General features: G+C 44.7%; 1 protein-coding gene across 25 annotated transcripts in view; it reads right to left on the reverse strand.

Annotated features, from left to right (window-relative positions):
* Nucleotides 1–18,280, reverse strand: part of CAMK2D (calcium/calmodulin dependent protein kinase II delta) — a 1,139,541-nt gene that overhangs the window by 73,539 nt on the left and 1,047,722 nt on the right. For all 25 annotated transcript variants that reach the window (XM_069631027.1, XM_069631047.1, XM_069631025.1 and 22 more), the window contains one exon: nucleotides 13,433–13,508. In XM_069631027.1, coding sequence (XP_069487128.1) covers nucleotides 13,433–13,508 — 76 coding nt within the window. The remainder of the gene's footprint in view (nucleotides 1–13,432; nucleotides 13,509–18,280) is intronic.

Below are 18,280 nucleotides of genomic sequence, written 5' to 3' on the forward strand. Positions count from 1 at the left end.
GGTATGTCTAAATGTGGCCTGGCATTTTTTTTACTGTAATATGTTATTCTTTGTCTAGATTGTTCTATATTGTGCAGCCAGTTCGACATGTTTTCATTGTGGCATGGCCTTATCAATAGCAATGACAGAGTGATGTCTGAGAGGCTGCATCCACCCTCTTTTCCGACACAGCAAACCTGCAGACATTAAATTCAGCAGTCGGGCGTGTGCAAGCAGAGGAGAACCTGTCAGCATTATTCCGGTGAAGGCATGCCGAAAGCTTGCCAATTGCAACAATGCTTCTTTCGAGAAGCACCCTATCAGATTTCCTTTCTTTGCTCATGGCAGGTAGATCAGTTTTAATTCCTTTTAAAATTGCCTCAAATCAAAGAAATAGAGCAATCTGTGCTACTTGAAAAGTGATCCCAGTGTGAAGCTGAGAATGGCCTTTCAGAGTGGGAACCAAGGCAACCTTCATGATTTATAAAAGGAACCTGTGCACTGCTTGGATTGTTATTATCAATGTAAAAAGGCCCCACAAGATAATCAGCGCACACATCTGAAAAAGATGGAGTAGTAGAACCCCTTCGTTGAAAAGTAGAATCCTGAGCGTGCTGGATAAAACTATGCTTATGAGTCCCATCCTTATGGCTTAAGCCTTCTTTGCCTTCTACCAATGCCTGCATTGTCAGCAACACAGGTTTCTCAAGCAAATCCTCTTCCGTCGTGACAGGGATAACTCAAGGGGGCACTTTGACGATGTGGACAGTTAACACCATAAAGGCTGTCTATAGTGCTCCAAAGCTTCTGGCAAGGATTAATCCGAAGGTTATGGGGCCTGAGGTTTACGGCAACAATTGCTGGGCTGCAAACAAACCCGTCCCTAGCATTGCTTCCAATGGAAAAGCTGGTGGTAGATGCGCTATCAGAGTTCAGCGCGCTAGCCATAAGCGGGCAAAGATTGGTTAAAACTTTAGTCTCAACAGCCTCCAAAGAGGACAATGAATTCAGGCATGATGTTACACTGCCAGCAACCATTGCCCGCACGCTTGGTGGGAGATCCTTGATAGATGGTTCTGCAGTGAGGAGAGCAGCTCACAATTCGAGGGAGCACGAATTAAAGAAGGATTATCATACAGGTGTAAGCTTCTGTCACAATAATGAGCACTGTGGCTCCTTGGAGCCCACTTAATAGTCGCCTGGAAGCCTTTTGCTGTTTGACGGTTATAGTGTGCTTTCTGAAGATTGACTTCCAAGTTGCCTTCTTACCAGGCTACAATCTCTTGGATTTGGGTTTGCCGGATATGGCACAGATCGACAAGGAAAATGGTACAAAGAAAAAAACTAAAACAACAACCAAAGCCCCAACTAAGTATTCTCAGCAGTGATGTTAAGGTGAATAGGCTTAGCAAAATAAACGCCCAGCCATCCAATTCAAGGATCTGTGCATCTGGTGTTAAGCACTAAAGGGTCTTCAAAGAACCAGACAGGGGCAAAGAAATAGGCCTGTAAAGTGACCACAAATTCAGTATTTGCAATGTGACAAGAATCCGAGCTGACAAAACATAAGTATAAACTGACATTAATATCAATACCCACCATCCTACTTGAATAATCAAATACTCTGTGCTGCTGAGAAGACCTTCCTGCTTTTATCGCGGCCTATTCTGAACCGTTGCTGTGGACACTAGAAACATCATGAGCACCCAATCCGTCCAGCAACAATCAGCGTGGCCTTCAGAAAAGCAAGAAGGCAGCCTGGACTGTGATCAGAGAGACCTGCGTAGCTTTGCATAATGTTGTCAAACAGAGGGTCTCAAGACTTAGCACTGCGTACCCAGCGAACACTTCCAAGACCCAAACTTCCTCAGCAATAGATTGATTTGGAAACAGTTTTCACAAATACAGGGGTGGAGGTGAGAAGTGGCATAGATCCAGTAAAGTGGTATCTTCCAAAGCAATTTGCTGCCATCAGCAAAGGTCGATTCTGTGCGTGGTGTCAGGTGGCAATTGAGTCAGTAAGTGGTTGAGGCGGTGGGGGGAGAATGTATACAACAACCAGATTTCTGTGACAGCACCCCCCTAATTTATTTAAGAAAAGCAAAGAGGCTTATCCTCAAAACATATGCTTCTCTCAATGAAATCACTACTCCGATTTCAGTGTATATAATTATTACTGGATTGCCAACACATGTTTCAACCATTATTCCCGAGGTCTTCCTCATGGCTTTTAGTACAATCAGTTGGTCAGGTTGCAGTGTCAACCTGACAATATTAATGATTCCACGTGTTCCTTTAGATGCTTGTGGGAGTGATCAATATTTTTAATTGGCCCCCTTACGTCTCAAGGTAACCTCCTCCCGACTTCTCAATCCACCCTCCTACCATTGTCTGAAGCTGCCCTTTCCCCCTGACCTCTCAAGCCACCCTCCCCCCCCAGCATCTCACTCTGCCCCTCCACCCGTCGCCTCAACCCGCCCTCCTCCCGACGTCCCAACCAGCCCTCCTCCCGACATCTCAACCCACCCTCCTCCCGACATCTCAACCCGCCCTCCTCCCAAAGTCCCAACTCGCCCTCCTCTCGACATCTGAACCCGCCCTACTCCTGACATCTGAACCCGCCCTCCTCCCGACATCTCAACCCGCCCTCCTCCCGACGTCTCAACCCGCCCTCCTCCCGACGTCTCAACCCGCCCTCCTCCCGACGTCTCAACCCGCCCTCCTCCCGACGTCTCAACCCGCCCTCCTCACGACGTCTCAACCTGCCCTCCTCCCGACGTCTCAACCCGCCCTCCTGCCGATGTCTCAACCAACCCTCTTCCTTATGTCACAGCCCAGCACCCTCCTTACATCTCAACCCACCCTCCTCCCACATCACAAACCGATGACCTCCCAATGTCCCAAATCGACCTCCTCCCAATGTCCCAAACTGACCTCCTCCCAACGTCCTAAACTGATCTCCTCCCAACGTCCTAAACTGACCTCCCCCCAACGTCCCAAACCGACCTCCTCCCAACGTCCCAAACTACCCTGCTCCTGACATACTTGCGGTCACAAAATGTGATGTTTGGTGCTCAGTTTCATAGGTAAGGCCTCGGGAAAGTGAGTAGCATAATCTAGTAGGACTAACAGTGGTGCCTGGCTTTCAACTAACTTAAGGACCTACCAAGTTCATCCAAATGCTAGAGAAGGGAACATCTATGATAGGTAAGGTCTGTAGGGAGCCTTATACAATTTATTCCAAGATGTCTTTTGACACATGGGGTCATCCAAGGAGTATTTTTGAAGATTAGCTGGTAGCTCTCTGGCCAAAAGAACCAACTAAGGACATGCTACCTGGTCGTAGTGGGCCCTGTGTGTCCTGCTGAAAGATGTGAGTGATCAAGATCAGATTTCTGTAAGGGTGAAGGAGCCAACAAACTGACATCTAGTGTGCCATATATATATTCACATTATTCTTTATAAAAGACCCCTTTGTTCTACAAAACAGGGCCCAGTCTCTTGAATAGCTTCCTCGGCAGATGGGAAGGCATCAAAATGTCCATCCATAGAGGGATCATTCTACTGGGCTAAAGCAAACCCTGCTTCTAACTGGGGCTTCTCTGTCGCTCTTCCCCAACGTACCTCATTTCTTATGCTCAAGGTCCGAGACCAGATGTCAACTCCTGAAGCTAGAGAATCTGGGATGTAAATAAGAAGACCAAAAGCTAGTTTCACCCCTTTTCATCCAGCACTTTGACATCCGTTTGGATGGGAACGTCCTCAACAATGAATGACTCAGATCTATGGTTACACCAACGTACCTTACCAAGCCACGATAAACCCTGACAATCAATCTGGCCCCAACATTGAAACCACACTCACCACTGGGTCAGATTGCGACTACGCCTTTTAGTTCCCCCTCTGTGTCAACTAGGGCCCATTCCCTTGGTAGAAAATGTATTTATTTATTGTGCATTTGTAAATCCACAAATACACCGCTGCTAAATCAGGGTGGTCTTCGTAAGCACTTGTGCCTTTTGGGATATTTGGATGACCCGGACTGTCGGGAATAGAGTTATTGAGTAGGCTCTCAAACAACCGTTGTAGATCCCACCTCTAATACCATCTATTGTGGGTTGCTGCGTGCAGTCCACAAAAAGCAAACAAAACAAAGTGTAAACGGATCCAGTGCTGAAAGGAGGTTCATAAACACACACACACAGAGCTGCAGGACCTGTAGGTGGCATTGTCTCCATCATGACCTTGCATTATTAATTTTAGTTTTAACTATAAATTCTTTCTGTTCTGTAACAGCCGTTTGCTTTTTCAGTACTCCCCTAACCCCCCGATTATGGGGAGATGACTGGCCAAGATTTGTTTTGCATTCTGGGACTTGTAGCCCTGCATTTACAATGTCAAATCATGAATACTACAGTATACGTTTCTGCAAAAGCACCCTTCAGAAATGTGCCAAGTGACGTGAGGTCGTTTCTACTGGCTCCTGTACAATAACTCTGCCAATCTCTTGATTTCATTTGTCTTTACTTCACCACCTGCTTTTCAGTGCTGTCAACAGTAGTGACTGGAGAAGCAGCTTTGTAGTAGTGCGCAAATCTAAGCAGATAGGCAAAGCGTTCCTGCAAGAAGATCACATGCCTTCAAGAGAAACCCACACAAAGCTCATAGCTTGCCATCAATGCAGAAAACATAAGATTCTGCATGACAAAAACTTCTGTTTCTTATTCAATCATTTAACCAGATACAACAAAGGCTTCCCTGCAGTAAATCACTACATGTTAAATCCTCCTTTTACAAGTACAAGCACTGTACTGTACTTTAGGCAATTGTGTACTTAAAATCGGATGTCCGGATTCAAACGGAACACAGGTAGTCACAGGGAACTGGCTACGGCTTTATAAAAGTAATCTGCTGGAATGCATACACTCACATAGATGCAATGCATTCATTATCTGTAGGCCACCAATATTCTTAGGTGAACTTGTAAAAGTGCTTGCATGTAGTCTTCTCATTGGTCAAAATGGCCATGTTTGACCGCCCGCCAGACAATCAATGGTCAATGTATGTAATGTCTGAGGAGGGTATCAAATGCTTGGATCTACTGGACAGTGAGCAAAGCAGTGTTTCAAACAGGAAAAGGCGAAGAAAGTAGCTGAAGCAGGATACAATCAGTGAATCTTGTTTCCCAATAAATGGATGCTTCGAACATGCAAATGTATCTTGGATTGACTAATAATATTGACAGTGTTTGTGGTATTATTGTCAGGTCATCTTTATTCGCATGTCCCGAATATTAGTAACAGGTCTGAGCTGACACGTGTTTCGACCAACATGGTCTTTCTCAAGTCTCTTAAAGATGCAAGTAAACGTTTCACAACATGAAATACATAAATGTCATAAGCCCATTCTTCATTACTCAAAATGAAATATTAAGAGAAATTAGATCATGGTGAAGTGTAATCAAAATCAAACAGTGCCCCACAAAAAGTGAACCAACCAATAAGAATAAGTGGTATAATCGTACCCACATAGCAAATCTTCCATATATCCATGTGGGAATTGTGGAACAGAGGGGGTCAAATATTGAGAATGCCGATTAGCGTCTCTTGCCCTCTATAATTACGAAAGTATGTTTGCGCCAATACATGCTGGATAATATCTTACCCCTCCTAAAACGAAGCCAGCAAGTACAAGTCCTGGTTACCTTTTCTAATATGACATTGTTGACCATACAGGCAACACCTAGACCAGACAGAAGTGCTAAAGTTAGCAGCAAAGCCTCCGCTGGTATCTCAGACAGTGCAAGCCTAATCCTTGTCCAGTGAAACACGCTGGGCCTGAAAGGTTTCCACAGTTCTAGAGGAGTCATCCAAGGTTTCCACAGCTCTAGAGGAGTCATCCAAGGTTTCCACAGCTCTAGAGGAGTCATCCAAGGTTTCCACAGCTCTAGAGGAGTCATCCAAGGTTTCCACAGTTCTAGAGGAGTCATCCAAGGTTTCCACAGTTCTAGAGGAGTCATCCAAGGTTTCCACAGTTCTAGAGGAGTCATCCAAGGTTTGCACAGCTCTAGAGGAGTCATCCAAGGTTTCCACAGTTCTAGAGGAGTCATCCAAGGTTTGCACAGTTCTAGAGGAGTCATCCAAGGTTTGCACAGTTCTAGAGGAGTCATCCAAGGTACGAAATTGCAAAGCTTCATAACTTGACTGTCTTTCTTATAAGCCTTCTCGTAACCTTCAGTTCACAGAACATATGGTCAGTTCTCTAGACGGCCACACCGAAAGCTCCAATTTCTTTTACATACTCTCCAGCTTGCGATTTTGCAATCCCGCAAAATTGCTGCGAAAACAGCAGTTTTTAGCAAAAACAGTTGTTTTTTCAAAAACACCTGCAAACAACGACTGTTAAAAAAAGAAATACTCAGGGGGCCAGGTTCTCAAAACATTTTTTGATGCAAGAAATTAAATGCGCAAACACATCACATCACTTGTGCCAAAAAAAGAGCAGCCCAATCCACAAAGGACACCTGAATGGGTATATTTTATATGCGAGCCCATTCAGATGGCCTTTTTCACATCCTTGCGCAAATCAGTGGGCGTTTCTTCCAAATTAAAAGCGCATCCCAAATTTCAAAGTAAGATGCATTTTTAAATGTGCAGACATTGTATGCAACCCTACGTGGGTGGGGGTGACACTGCATGACAGGGTCTTTCCTGCATTCGCTTGCATTTCTGTTCCTCAAACAGGATAGAAATGCGGTTTTTGGGTAGCACTTTACAGTGGCAGGCCCGTGCAGGGCCCATCACAGTGAAATGCACTAGGAGCCTGCAGAACATTGTTGGGAGAGTGCTTCTATTCAAGGCGGCAGGCCAGAGCACAGTTTGCACTACAGCTCAGCCCCATGGAAATGTGCAGGCCACCTTTGAGAATAAGGTGACCTTATAATGTCCAAAAATGGGTCATCTAAAAATAGCATATCCTCAGCACCATTTTTAAATGCCCCATTTTTTGAGGATCTGGGTCAAAAGCTACATTTTAAAAAAATGGTCACACTTGGGAGGGAGAGGGGGAGTGATGGGTGAGATGTGAAGTTATAGGCAGTAGGGCAGCTGGGCAGAAATATGAGAGCCAGGGGAGGAACAGAAAGGAGAACGAGTGGAGGTACAGAAAGCAGAGGGAGCGTTTGCTCAGGGGAGCAGTGGGCCAGAAAGCAGAGAGGAAGTTGTTGACCGTGAGCTGCAAATTGGGAAAAAGGATGAGGGAAGAGTGCAATAGAATGGGAGAAAGGATTCAAGATGTAGAAGCAGCACAAAAGAATTAAGGACTATATACTGCGGGAGGAATTGCAGCGCGTAAGGTGCGAGTTGGGAATAAGATTTGGAGTGTGGCAGGGAGTGAAAATTGTGACTTGGCAGTGTGACATAGCCTATTAGTATGTGTATGACAGATTTAGAGGTTCAGGAATGCAAGTTGTGATGGGAAGTTGGTGAGATGTGTGTTGTGAGAGAGGGTTGTGGGTGTTTGTGAGATCGGAGAACATGGAAGGGGAATATTTTCAGCATTACAACTGATAATGACCAATTTAGTTAATACTATTAAATAGGCATGTGAATTAAACTAGAAAGTTGGCAAAAACAAACGCTGTTCTGCCAAACCAGACACATCTGGGACTCTTCCTATTAAATGAATACAAAAAATACATAATAATGAAACACTGGCACTCTTGTAGGTTTGCACTCTGCCTCTTTCCTGCAATGTGGAAATCTTTACCCTCCAGTCAATACAAAATGTCCCGCAAAAATGCTGCAATAAAGGTTTATGCCGCAATATTTGCTATTTCATGCTGCAAAATATGCCATTTCATGCCGCAAAATATGCCATTTCATGCTGCAATATCCTGGAGGATCTGACAGATAATGTGTTATTATTTACATAGTGCTTTTGCCAAAGCACTGTACATAAAACCATTTGCATACTATTACCACTCATCCAAAGGTGGTGCTCATTTATAGACCTTGGAAGGATTAAAGGCTGATTTGGCCAATGCCGGGATTCAAACCTGCGACCTGCAGATCACACATAGATCGCAGCAGGGAGCGCACAACCCGCTGAGCTACCTTATCAGCAGCCTGGAGGTTGGGCCATCAGTAAAAGGCATCTATCGCACGCATGAAGAGTCTGGAAGGAGTACTGCAATGTAGGTGTAAAACATTCAGCTGTGGTTCCGCTCTGCCTCGACTCGAGTAACATTCCCTTAAAAATCAATTTCACCTCATTATTCCCACGCAGAGTGAATATGTTTATTCTGTCAAAAGTTTGAAACTGGTATTCATTAACATAGGATCGATTAGACAGGCATTCCATCGTAGGGAGCTTGATCGACCTACAGTAGCGATAATCCTGGTGACAAGTACTGATCGGCAGATCGGGTTCCTGCAGGATTAGAGCAATTTTTTATTCATGGGTTTTGAACAAGAGCAATTTTCCTTTCACTTGTCACGGCTTGATTAGAAGGTGCGAAACGTATATTGTTTCTTTCCTCTGGTTCTAAGGGAAGCCTTTCCAACATTTAAAATAAAGCCCCTTTGTCACCATTAGATTTCTTGAATGTTCTAGGAGGTGCCAGGAATCGTTCCAATACGTCTTTTTTTAATGAATTCTTCTTCCCCCCCCGCCCCCAACTGGTTTACCTTCTTGTGCTAGGCTCGTCAACCAATCCTCTCCTAACACAAGGGCCCCTCCACTTCCTGAAGCAAGCCTGTTCTCCTACATGCGTGAATGTGACCATCACCTCTCTTTTACACTGATGCCCACAAACATCCTAGCAAGCAAAAACGCCAACAGTGATGTTTAGGGAACGCCCTGGCCACACATCAGCATACATTCCAAAAAGGCAATAATAGAAGGTCTGACACTGTACCACGATTGTGGTAGGTTTTTCTTTCAAGCACATTACATTGGTTTTGCTACGTTACGTGGGATTATAGAGTTCACATCTGCCACTTATATGACCGTGTGTGCCGTTTGGGAATGCACGAAAGCCTGGCGCATTGAGGTTTAACCATTGTTAGATTGGAAGAAAAAAAAATAAGATGGCGTATGCAATACAGTAATGTGCCAGTGCAGATACCGAAAAGATCTGAACACCACAAGGGTGCCCAAGAACTGTGCCCATTGGTGATTTAAGCAAACATCCAGTGGCAAGAGCTAAACACATCTTTCTAGTGAAAACTCATACTCCAGTGCGGTTCTCACAAAGACGTGTTAGACAACACTTCTCACTGCCCATCATCCCACCTTACTACGCAATTCAGCCCTTCCTCAAGCTCCGGATGTAGGAATATGGAGGCTGCCTTTTTCCACAGGGAAGACATTAAAAGAGATGAAGGGAGATGGAAAAATTGACACACTGTTAACTTGGGTCATATGCTCAATAAATGAACGTTAAACCGTTTAATGATGATATTATTTAAATGATTATCTGCATACATGGGTGGTCTGACGATGAGCCTCTTGGAGATCTATGCATGCTGGTCATGCAGACTTATAAAAATAGAGATTATAGAGTGGACCAATGGAGAACACGACAAAAGACTTCAGTGGTTTCTGAGAAGGATGGCCAAAGTTTGACATTGCGAGTGGATTTACATTAAAAACGTCCCTGTTATCTGGAATATGATCTGGATTGGCAAAGTGAATCTCCTTATCCCTTGTAAGTCACCTGTGGACAACATGGGGTAAGCATTGTAGGTGGTATGGATATGTACAGTCATCGAAAAACAGAACACATTGGAGCCAACAGGGATTTATACTTGCTTGCAACGTTTTAGGAGGGGTAAGATATTATCCAACTTGTATTGGCACCAACATACTTTCGTAGTTATGGAGGGCAAGAGACACTAATCGGCCTTCTCAATATTTTAGCCCTTCTCACCCAGAATCTTAATTCCCATATGGATGATTCGGTATGCGTCTACGATTATACCTCTTATTCCTATTGGTTTGTGCACTAGGTTTTTGTGGGGCAATGTTTGATTTTCATTACACTTCAGCATGATCTAATTTCACTAATGTTTAATTTTGTGGAATGATGAATGTGCTTATCGTGTCATTCATGTATTTCAGGCTGTGAAACCTTTACTTGCATCTTTAAGAGCTTTGAGAAAGAAATGGTGGTCGAAACACGTGTCGTCTCAGACCGGTTACTAATATTCGGGACATGCTAATAAAGATGACTGGACAATATTAACACAAACACTGTCACCTAAGAGCATTGGTTGCCTACAGGTAATGCAACTATTTGAGTGTCTGCAATCCAGCTGAAGACTTTTATAAAGCCTCAGCCAGTTCCCCATAACTACGTATGTTCTGCTTGAATCTGGGCATCCGATTGTAAGTGTACAAGTAACTATTGTACAGTGCTTCTACTTGTAAAAAGAGGATTTAGCTGGCCACAACACACCAGGCATTTCAAACGGAGAATCCATGTAGGATGATGGAACAAACTGAAAGTAGAGTACCAACTGCAGCCAGGTTCCCAGGAATCACTCAGAATAGGCCACAGTGAATGAGCACACTCTCTAGGGACCTACCTCCCCATGAAGGTAGACTGAGGGATCACCAGCAAATATCTATGCAGCATAGGCAGGTTGCGGGATCTTGAAATTTAGCAGTGCACGCTACCCCCAGCCTTTACTACTCAAGGGCTTGGGATGCACCTCACCATTGTTAAGTGTTGTCCCTGAAGGGCTGATAGTGTTTTGGGTGAGCGCAGTCATGGTGGGAGGAGGGTCTGTGGCACCATGAAGAGAATGGCGGGTGACAACACAGCATGATTTGGAGTGCTAGGCATTGGGTGGGTGATAAGCAGAGTGTATCGAGTGATATTGTTGCCGTGAAAATGGCTGCCAGATGGCGACAGTTCCCTAAAAATGCAGCCTCCAGACAATGAAACATTTTCCCCAAATAATCTATGATTGTAGGTAATAATCTAGAATGATACCCCTCCTAGAATATTTGGGAAAAGAATTTTAGGGGTCAGCTACTTGTCTCCTACTTGGCTACTTTTTTACAGCAACATTATCACATGGAACTAAGCAAAGTGGGTCGACAGGGAGCCCAATTAATCAGTTTAGAGGTCAAGGCACAGCAGACCCAGGGAGCAAGGAAGCATCGGCAGGGCAGCCAATGGATCGGGGAGCAAGGTGTAAACAGTGGCAACACGTTTAAAGGTGAGGAGCATTAACATGGCGTGATGGTGCACTGGGAGCAGAGTTGGTGGGGGGAACAATAAAAAAAAAAAATCAACAAAAAAATAAAAATCAAAGGAGTCAGAAATGATAGTAGTGGGAAGACGGGACACCTCAACAGTGTGGGAAAGGTTACAAAAAGGAGGCCATCATAAAAGGCGCAATGCAAAAGCAGGCACTATCTTGTTGACCGGATACTATTTGGAAATGCTTGCCAGAGAAGGTCAAACTACGCAAGGTGGCTTTGCTCAGTGGTGTAGCACAGAAAACCCATTTACAAATTAGGCAAGATTAAGAAATCATGCTGGTTCCTTTGGCTGGAGGACACGCTGGTCCCACAGGTTCTTCATTACCCCACCTACTCCCTCTTGACAAAGAAGTCATGGACCAAAGTGTGGTGGCGGGCGGCGAGGCGAGTGCCCCCGCTCAGGAAAAGTGTAGGTATCGGCAGAGTGACCCAGATGTTATCTATCTGGCTTTGCACTGGTGGAGCGCAGCTTCCTCGATGTTAGAGGGCAGGATTACGCTTTGCCAGGACTCCCCAATAGAGCCAGGGTGAATGGCACAGTCTGCACCACTGGGATTGGTGCATCCTGTGCTCTTTTTGCTCTCACCAGAGTGTTTGCTATCAGGGACTGAGCATAGCCTCCCCTTCTTCCTTGTGGCCCTCTAGCCCCTGTCAGCAATCAAATCACTTGCAGCCCATCATCGAGCACTCGGCACTGTGTCCCTGTAACCTAGACAGGGGTACATTTGTGTGCAATTATTAGGACACTTTCTGTAATGGGACCCCCAAAAAATGTATAATACAGACTAAAGATGTGTACCTTATTTCAGTGATCTACTCAAATGACAATTTCTGGCACGCCACATGAGAAAACCACTGGAGCTGCCATAGCCGAAAGACTAAGAAAAGTGATGCTCCAACATAGTAGCCGACTACAATGCAAGTGATGAGAACAATGGCATCACTGGGCCATATGTAGGGCTTTAAGTGGTCCGGGGCTCGTTTTGAGCACTACCATACCTACCTAACCGCCAGAATTTTTCCCGAGACTCCAGAATTTTAGGCATTTCTCTGGGTCTCCGGAAAAGACCCTGCAACCTCAGGAATTTTGTAGGTCTTTCCGGGTCCCGTCATATTCTCCACCTGATTGGCTGCCGCCGGTAGCCAATCGGGTGGAGAAATGGGCGGGACCAGGAAACGGCGCAAAATGTTAGAGTTTACCTTTTGATAGGTGGGCGGGGCATATGGGCAGAGCCATGTGCAAATGGGCAGAGTCTCATGTGGCTGTGGGCGGGGCAAAAATCTCAGGAATTTTGATTTGCAAATGTAGGCAGGTATGTATGGCCACTGCGCAAAAATACTTTTTTTTCTAAAAACCTGAAGCTATCGCTCGTGTGGGAGAGCTTCAGGCTTCAGAAAAAAATGCCCTTCAGCCATAATGGTGGCGCCGCACCTGCGATGCATCCCTTTAAGCAAGACATGTCCGTGGGCCGGTCCCACCATTATGGAGAAAACGTGAGGTCGCTGGAAGCAAAGACCTTGTTTTCTGAATCCTGAAGTTCCCACGCATTCGCAGGAGTTTCAGTCTTCAGAAAAATGGCCTCAGCTTCCAGCGGGCTCACCCTTTCAGCCTTAATGGTGACGCTGCCCCTCGCCAGCTGGGGAGGGGCAGCCCCACCATTAAGGCTGACTAGGCGCTGCAAAATAGGTGCAGAGATCAGCACCCTCTCCCCCGTGGGGAGAGGGCGTCCAACTGTACAAAAGGCTGCTTGGCAGGGGTGCCAGTAGCCCATTGAGCCGGGCCAGCAGGACCCCTGCCGTTAGGCCACGCCCCCTTGATGAGCCCCGGCTCATTTTGTAGTGCCACTTAATGCACTGACCATATGCAATGCCACCAAACCCATGCCCGGTTGGCCTTCATTTTTGCAATTTGATTAACCAGCTTACAATCACGGACGTCCTTCCTAGTTCACACACGCCGTGGTTTCTGCAAAGCATGAAAGGCAATCTTTGTTATGCGTGAGTTTTACAGTGTAAAAACAGGCACGATTACAAAAGGCATAAGAGACATGAAAGATTAAAACAGTAAAATAATACTTGTTTGAGCCACTAATGCTCAAAATACAGTACACTTGCATTTTCACATTTTTGCCAGCCTTTTGTTTTCTCCAATTAAAATGAAGTTGCAGTAATCACTCACGTGTAAGCTTCAAAGTCGCCGTTGTTGATGGCTTCAATTAGTTGCTCGGTGACTTTTATAATCTCCTGCTTGCGAGCTGAGGGGGGAATGAGAGAGACGCAGCGTCAGCAAGAGCGTCGGCGGCAGTGTCGGTTCGCTGCAAATGGCACTGGAGCGGGGAGCTAGGGAGGGCTGAACCAGGCGCCTGCTTCTCCCTGCCTTATATCTTTATCTCCTCATTTGCTTCATGATAATAACATGTCTGTTTAAAACCAGTATTTCACGAGGCAATAACGCCGTTTATAAACTGTGAGCAATACTGTGTATTCTACTACGCAGCCGTGATCGGTGAAGGAGGCACCGACTGCTTCATCTCTGAATCCAAGCACACAGATTTCCCTTCATGAGCAATACTTTATTTTAGGGAGACCGCCGATGCAGGAGCTCCCGGGGTGTTTAATTATACCAACATCTCAAATCTAGGTTTACTAGCAATATGAGAAAAACACTCAGAGAACCACTTCTCTCTTGCTGCATCTGTGCACACAACTAAACGCTTTCTATGATGCTGAATTAGGAACTGCACTTCAGTATCGCATTTATCACTGCTAAAGCGCGGGCAAGAGGTGTGGGGTGGCGAGCGGTGGATGACGCATTTCGAAATCTAGGACACTACGTCAGAGCCTACTGTGGAACCAAGAAAAAGTCGCATCAACATGGAATTCCAAATATATCAGATGGCACATTATTCTGGTTTGACATCTTCAGAGCAAGAAGGCAGGGCACAAGCTGGAGGAATTGGGAAAAAGCTGTTTAACCTGAAAAAATAAAGGCTACATTTTTTATAGACAACCCATCTGCAGTCATGGTAATTTGTGAATGCTGCCCTCTCCAGGTGATCATAAAATAGCCAAGTTAATCTTTGTCAAGTGATCATTAAACCATCTGAGATTATTAAAAAATATACCTTTTAGTGATTACAAAATCGCACATGAAAAGCAGCCAGTCAACATAAAACACACTACAAATCTCCAAATCAATGAGCAGGGAATCCTACTTTTTGTCCATTCCCTTGATCCAAGACCATGTTGTTGCCAGAGCTGGTATAAACCAAAATGCGATTGGATGAATGTTTTGAATTAATGTTAATCACTGACATTGCTCGAGGCAACATTCAAGAGCACCATTGTTTAGCCCTTGCCATTGCGGGATGGGACCACCGTTTGCAAATTGGTCTTGGCCCTGCCACCAATGTGAGCAGTCCAGCCCCAAATCCAAGGCCACTTTCCCCGCTTCACAGAAAGAAAAGTAACCCTAGACATGCATCATTGCAGATGGGTGGAGTGGAAGGCTGCAGAGAGCACTGCCAGTGGGCAAGATTATTTCAAAACCTGATGCATTACATTTTATGTATATAGGGCTGAAATTGAGCCAACCAATGGGTTACAGCCCTAAAAAACATACTCACCGGTTTGTAACAAATATGCTAGCCACTTCGACAGTTCCCATTTCATTTTTCCGCAATGCATTTTTTGCTGCACTATCCATGTGACAAAGAACCCCAATATCCAGTTTAAGTTCAAGTGCTCGCATCCGTCAACACATTCCCACTGACTCGTGCTCCAGCATCTCCAATGTACCTTTGTGCGAGATTGTCCGGTCGGACATTGTGCAATCCCCATTTTAACTATTTGAGGAGAGGATCCAAAGCTTTTTAAAAGGCACCTAGGCAAAATGGCATGTTTAGTATGCTACCCCCAAAAGCCAGAGCACCTGCGTTGGGGAAAGAATATCTAAACCCTTTTCCTCTTATTTGGAAATACTAGTAGGCCTAGAATAAAAAAACGAAACTTTCTGATGACACCATGGATGTAGGTCTTAGATGCTGTGATATGGAGACTTATTGGTTGGCGACTCACCTATCCCAGTTAGTTCATTAGTCATATAATTCGGGTGAGAATCTACATATAGTCATTTTTCCCAGGGAACCAGGCGCCCTATTTTGGTAAGTAACACTTTCTCCTGGATGTGCGTACATACTTCATTATAAGTTGATCCCTGGATTCTCTGCCATGCTGCCCTGTGGAATATTCACAAACTGCACTGTGGGAGGGGAACCATCGGGTGAGAATCCTGGGTTGGAAATGGCGTCAGTAAAAGGATGTGATGTTCTCCAAGCTGAAGACACTTTAGTTTACCTCCATGAGTCTTTCTCCTTCACTTTACTTTACTTTGGTAGTATAGAGAATGACAGCACGTTTTATGAAACTTCCTTCTGTTATCAACCATAGGATTCAATCTCCTCTTATTGCGGAAGTGCTCAATAATTGAAATAGTCAATCAGGGCCTTATTTCGCGGCTCTATGCTACTGTAATTGACGATTTGCATTCCGACATTGTTTCATGTGAAATTAGGTGTAGATGAAAAACTAAATGTGGCCCCCGGTTTTCTCACATCCAATGCTCTAAGATTGTATCTAGTTATGTTGAAAGTTTAAGGAAATACAGAACAGAACTGGTGCAATTTGAAGTACAGAATGAAAAGATCTGATTGTTAAAACTGAAAAGTGCAGGGCTTCTAAATAATGATCTTTGTTGGCGATCCTCCAATTATCGTTTGTGATATGGCCTATAATCCAGCGGATATGGAGGTCTTATCTAGACGATGGTTTGGAATCTGGAAGACGACTACTTGGAAACTGTAGAGAGAGCTGCCATAAAATAACAATATTGCTATATTGCATGAATTTTCTGATTTTGACAGATGGGTTGTTGCTGCCTGAATGATGGATACAAATAGTGATACTTTGTAACTGCAGGAAAGCTGCAAGTCTCACAATTAAAGCATGGCTGGGCGATATCCCTGTCCTAACAAGGCATGCGACACATGTATAGAATACATGATTTAGGGTCAGCATTTGGTATACTGGTATATGGACACGTTTCCTAGATTCCTTTTCACAAAATGTGCACATATGCAAGTAAACACCAGCAAAGTCATGGTGGGTTTAAACATTGCTTGGGAAAAACGTTCACCTGAAATGTTAAAGTAGGATAATACCTTTGAGCCAAGTCAGGCATGCCACCTAGCCACCTAGTAAGCACCGCTGGAAGTACATCTCCATTTCATAGCCAGGGTTTTTCCAAGCCTTTTGGTTTACATTTGGTGGGGATTGTTACATATGCCCCAATGCTCCATCCACAAGGCTGTCAATACTGTACTGCACTGAGGATCCTAATAAGGAGAACACCAGATATGTAGTTATCTGCAGCCTGGCATAAGCTCTGGCTTGGGTTGATACACCTATGTATAAAGTAGTACTGCCCTGTAAGATGCAATTTTCTGGAGCAAAAGGCTTGCATTTGTTCTGTGAACGCAGAGGACCCCCAGGAAATGGGGATATGATTTGTGTTGAGACATTTGTCATAATGGGGTATAGTGGCAATGAACTTGTAGGAAGGTAAATAAATAATACAGGACGAATATGGGGAAATATTTGAATACCTGAAGCGTCATTTGTCATGTGAACAAAATCCAGAGTGTTTATTATGTTTCCTTTCAATCCTAGAAGACATTGGATAGGGAACACCCACCTATTGGCTTTCGTAATACTTGCCCCAGCCCTGCGAGCTCCTCTGCTCAAGCATGCGCAGTAGGACTGCAGAGACAGCGCTTTGAGCTCTCAGGGGTATTGGGTTAAGGCCACCCGGGCCTCCATCCTGGGTCCAGCCAGTTTGGACAAGACGATTGGTTCTTATTTATTTCCAGAAACACGCATTGGGGTGGTGCCTCAATGCCCCATCGGCCAAGGAGGTAGATGCCAGATCTCGTCAGACCAGGGCATCCGACCCGGAAGACGAAGACCATGTGACGAGAGGGATTCCGATGGAAACTAAGGATCGACTAAAGTGATAAACATTAAGAGTAATTGTGACATCATGGGGGTGGGAAAGGTCAAGCAGAAGGGACCCATAATGAAAGGGCCCCACATGGGGACATAAGGGAAGACGAGTTGGTGGCATGTTGGGCTAGATTGGGTGGCAGGCTAGTGAGGCGACGTCCATTTATTCAGTTAGCTAACTATGACTACATGTCTCGCTGTGTTCATTCTCTATCAGACTTCCGAGTCGTACATTTGATTTTTACATTGACAGTGCTAATTTGCATAGCCCCATTGCCTTGCTGAAGTGGTTATGAACTGGAGGTAAACTTCCAGCGATGGTTACTCGATGGCGCTGTGGCATGTGTGACTTGGCTCAAATGCATTATATGACTGTGCTAGTAGATATATACACATTGCTAGCTACCCCCTATGGGAACACCCTCCTGCACTTTTTCCTTTTCCGATCGTCATAATATTAAATCTGTATGTTGTGGGTTTTGCTATTTTAGTTCATACATTCATGGTATGCTCAGTTTTCTCCTTGAACTACACTTTCTGTATATTAATATTTCGGTAACTATGGAAATGTATATAACAGAGACCATTTAGTGCATATTCAATATTCTTTCTCTATGTACGGATCACTATTTTATGTCCCCTTCGGCTTTGGTGCATCAGGTCGGAATCTTTAATGGTGCACTGACACACTGCAGTTTGTTTTAAAACGTTGTTCATTCAGTCGAATTCACTGTTGCTCTTATAAAATCAGAGATTATGCAGTTGCCTAAATAGTTCAATAAAATACAATAAATACGTTGAGAGAGCGCAGGGATGCCTGAATCATCAAACCCTTTAGAGTAGAATGCACATTTACAAGGATGGCACATCCATGTACCGGCCAATGTGATTTCCCACCTTCCTGCACACTGGGGGTCGAGAGGCAAGTTTCTTCCATGAAGTGATGATAGGTTCCTTCAAAGTCGAA

This window comes from Ambystoma mexicanum, chromosome 6q (assembly GCF_040938575.1).
Source record: "Ambystoma mexicanum isolate Mex_15411 chromosome 6q, UKY_AmexF1_1, whole genome shotgun sequence".
In the NCBI taxonomy this organism is placed as follows: Eukaryota; Metazoa; Chordata; class Amphibia; order Caudata; family Ambystomatidae; genus Ambystoma; species Ambystoma mexicanum.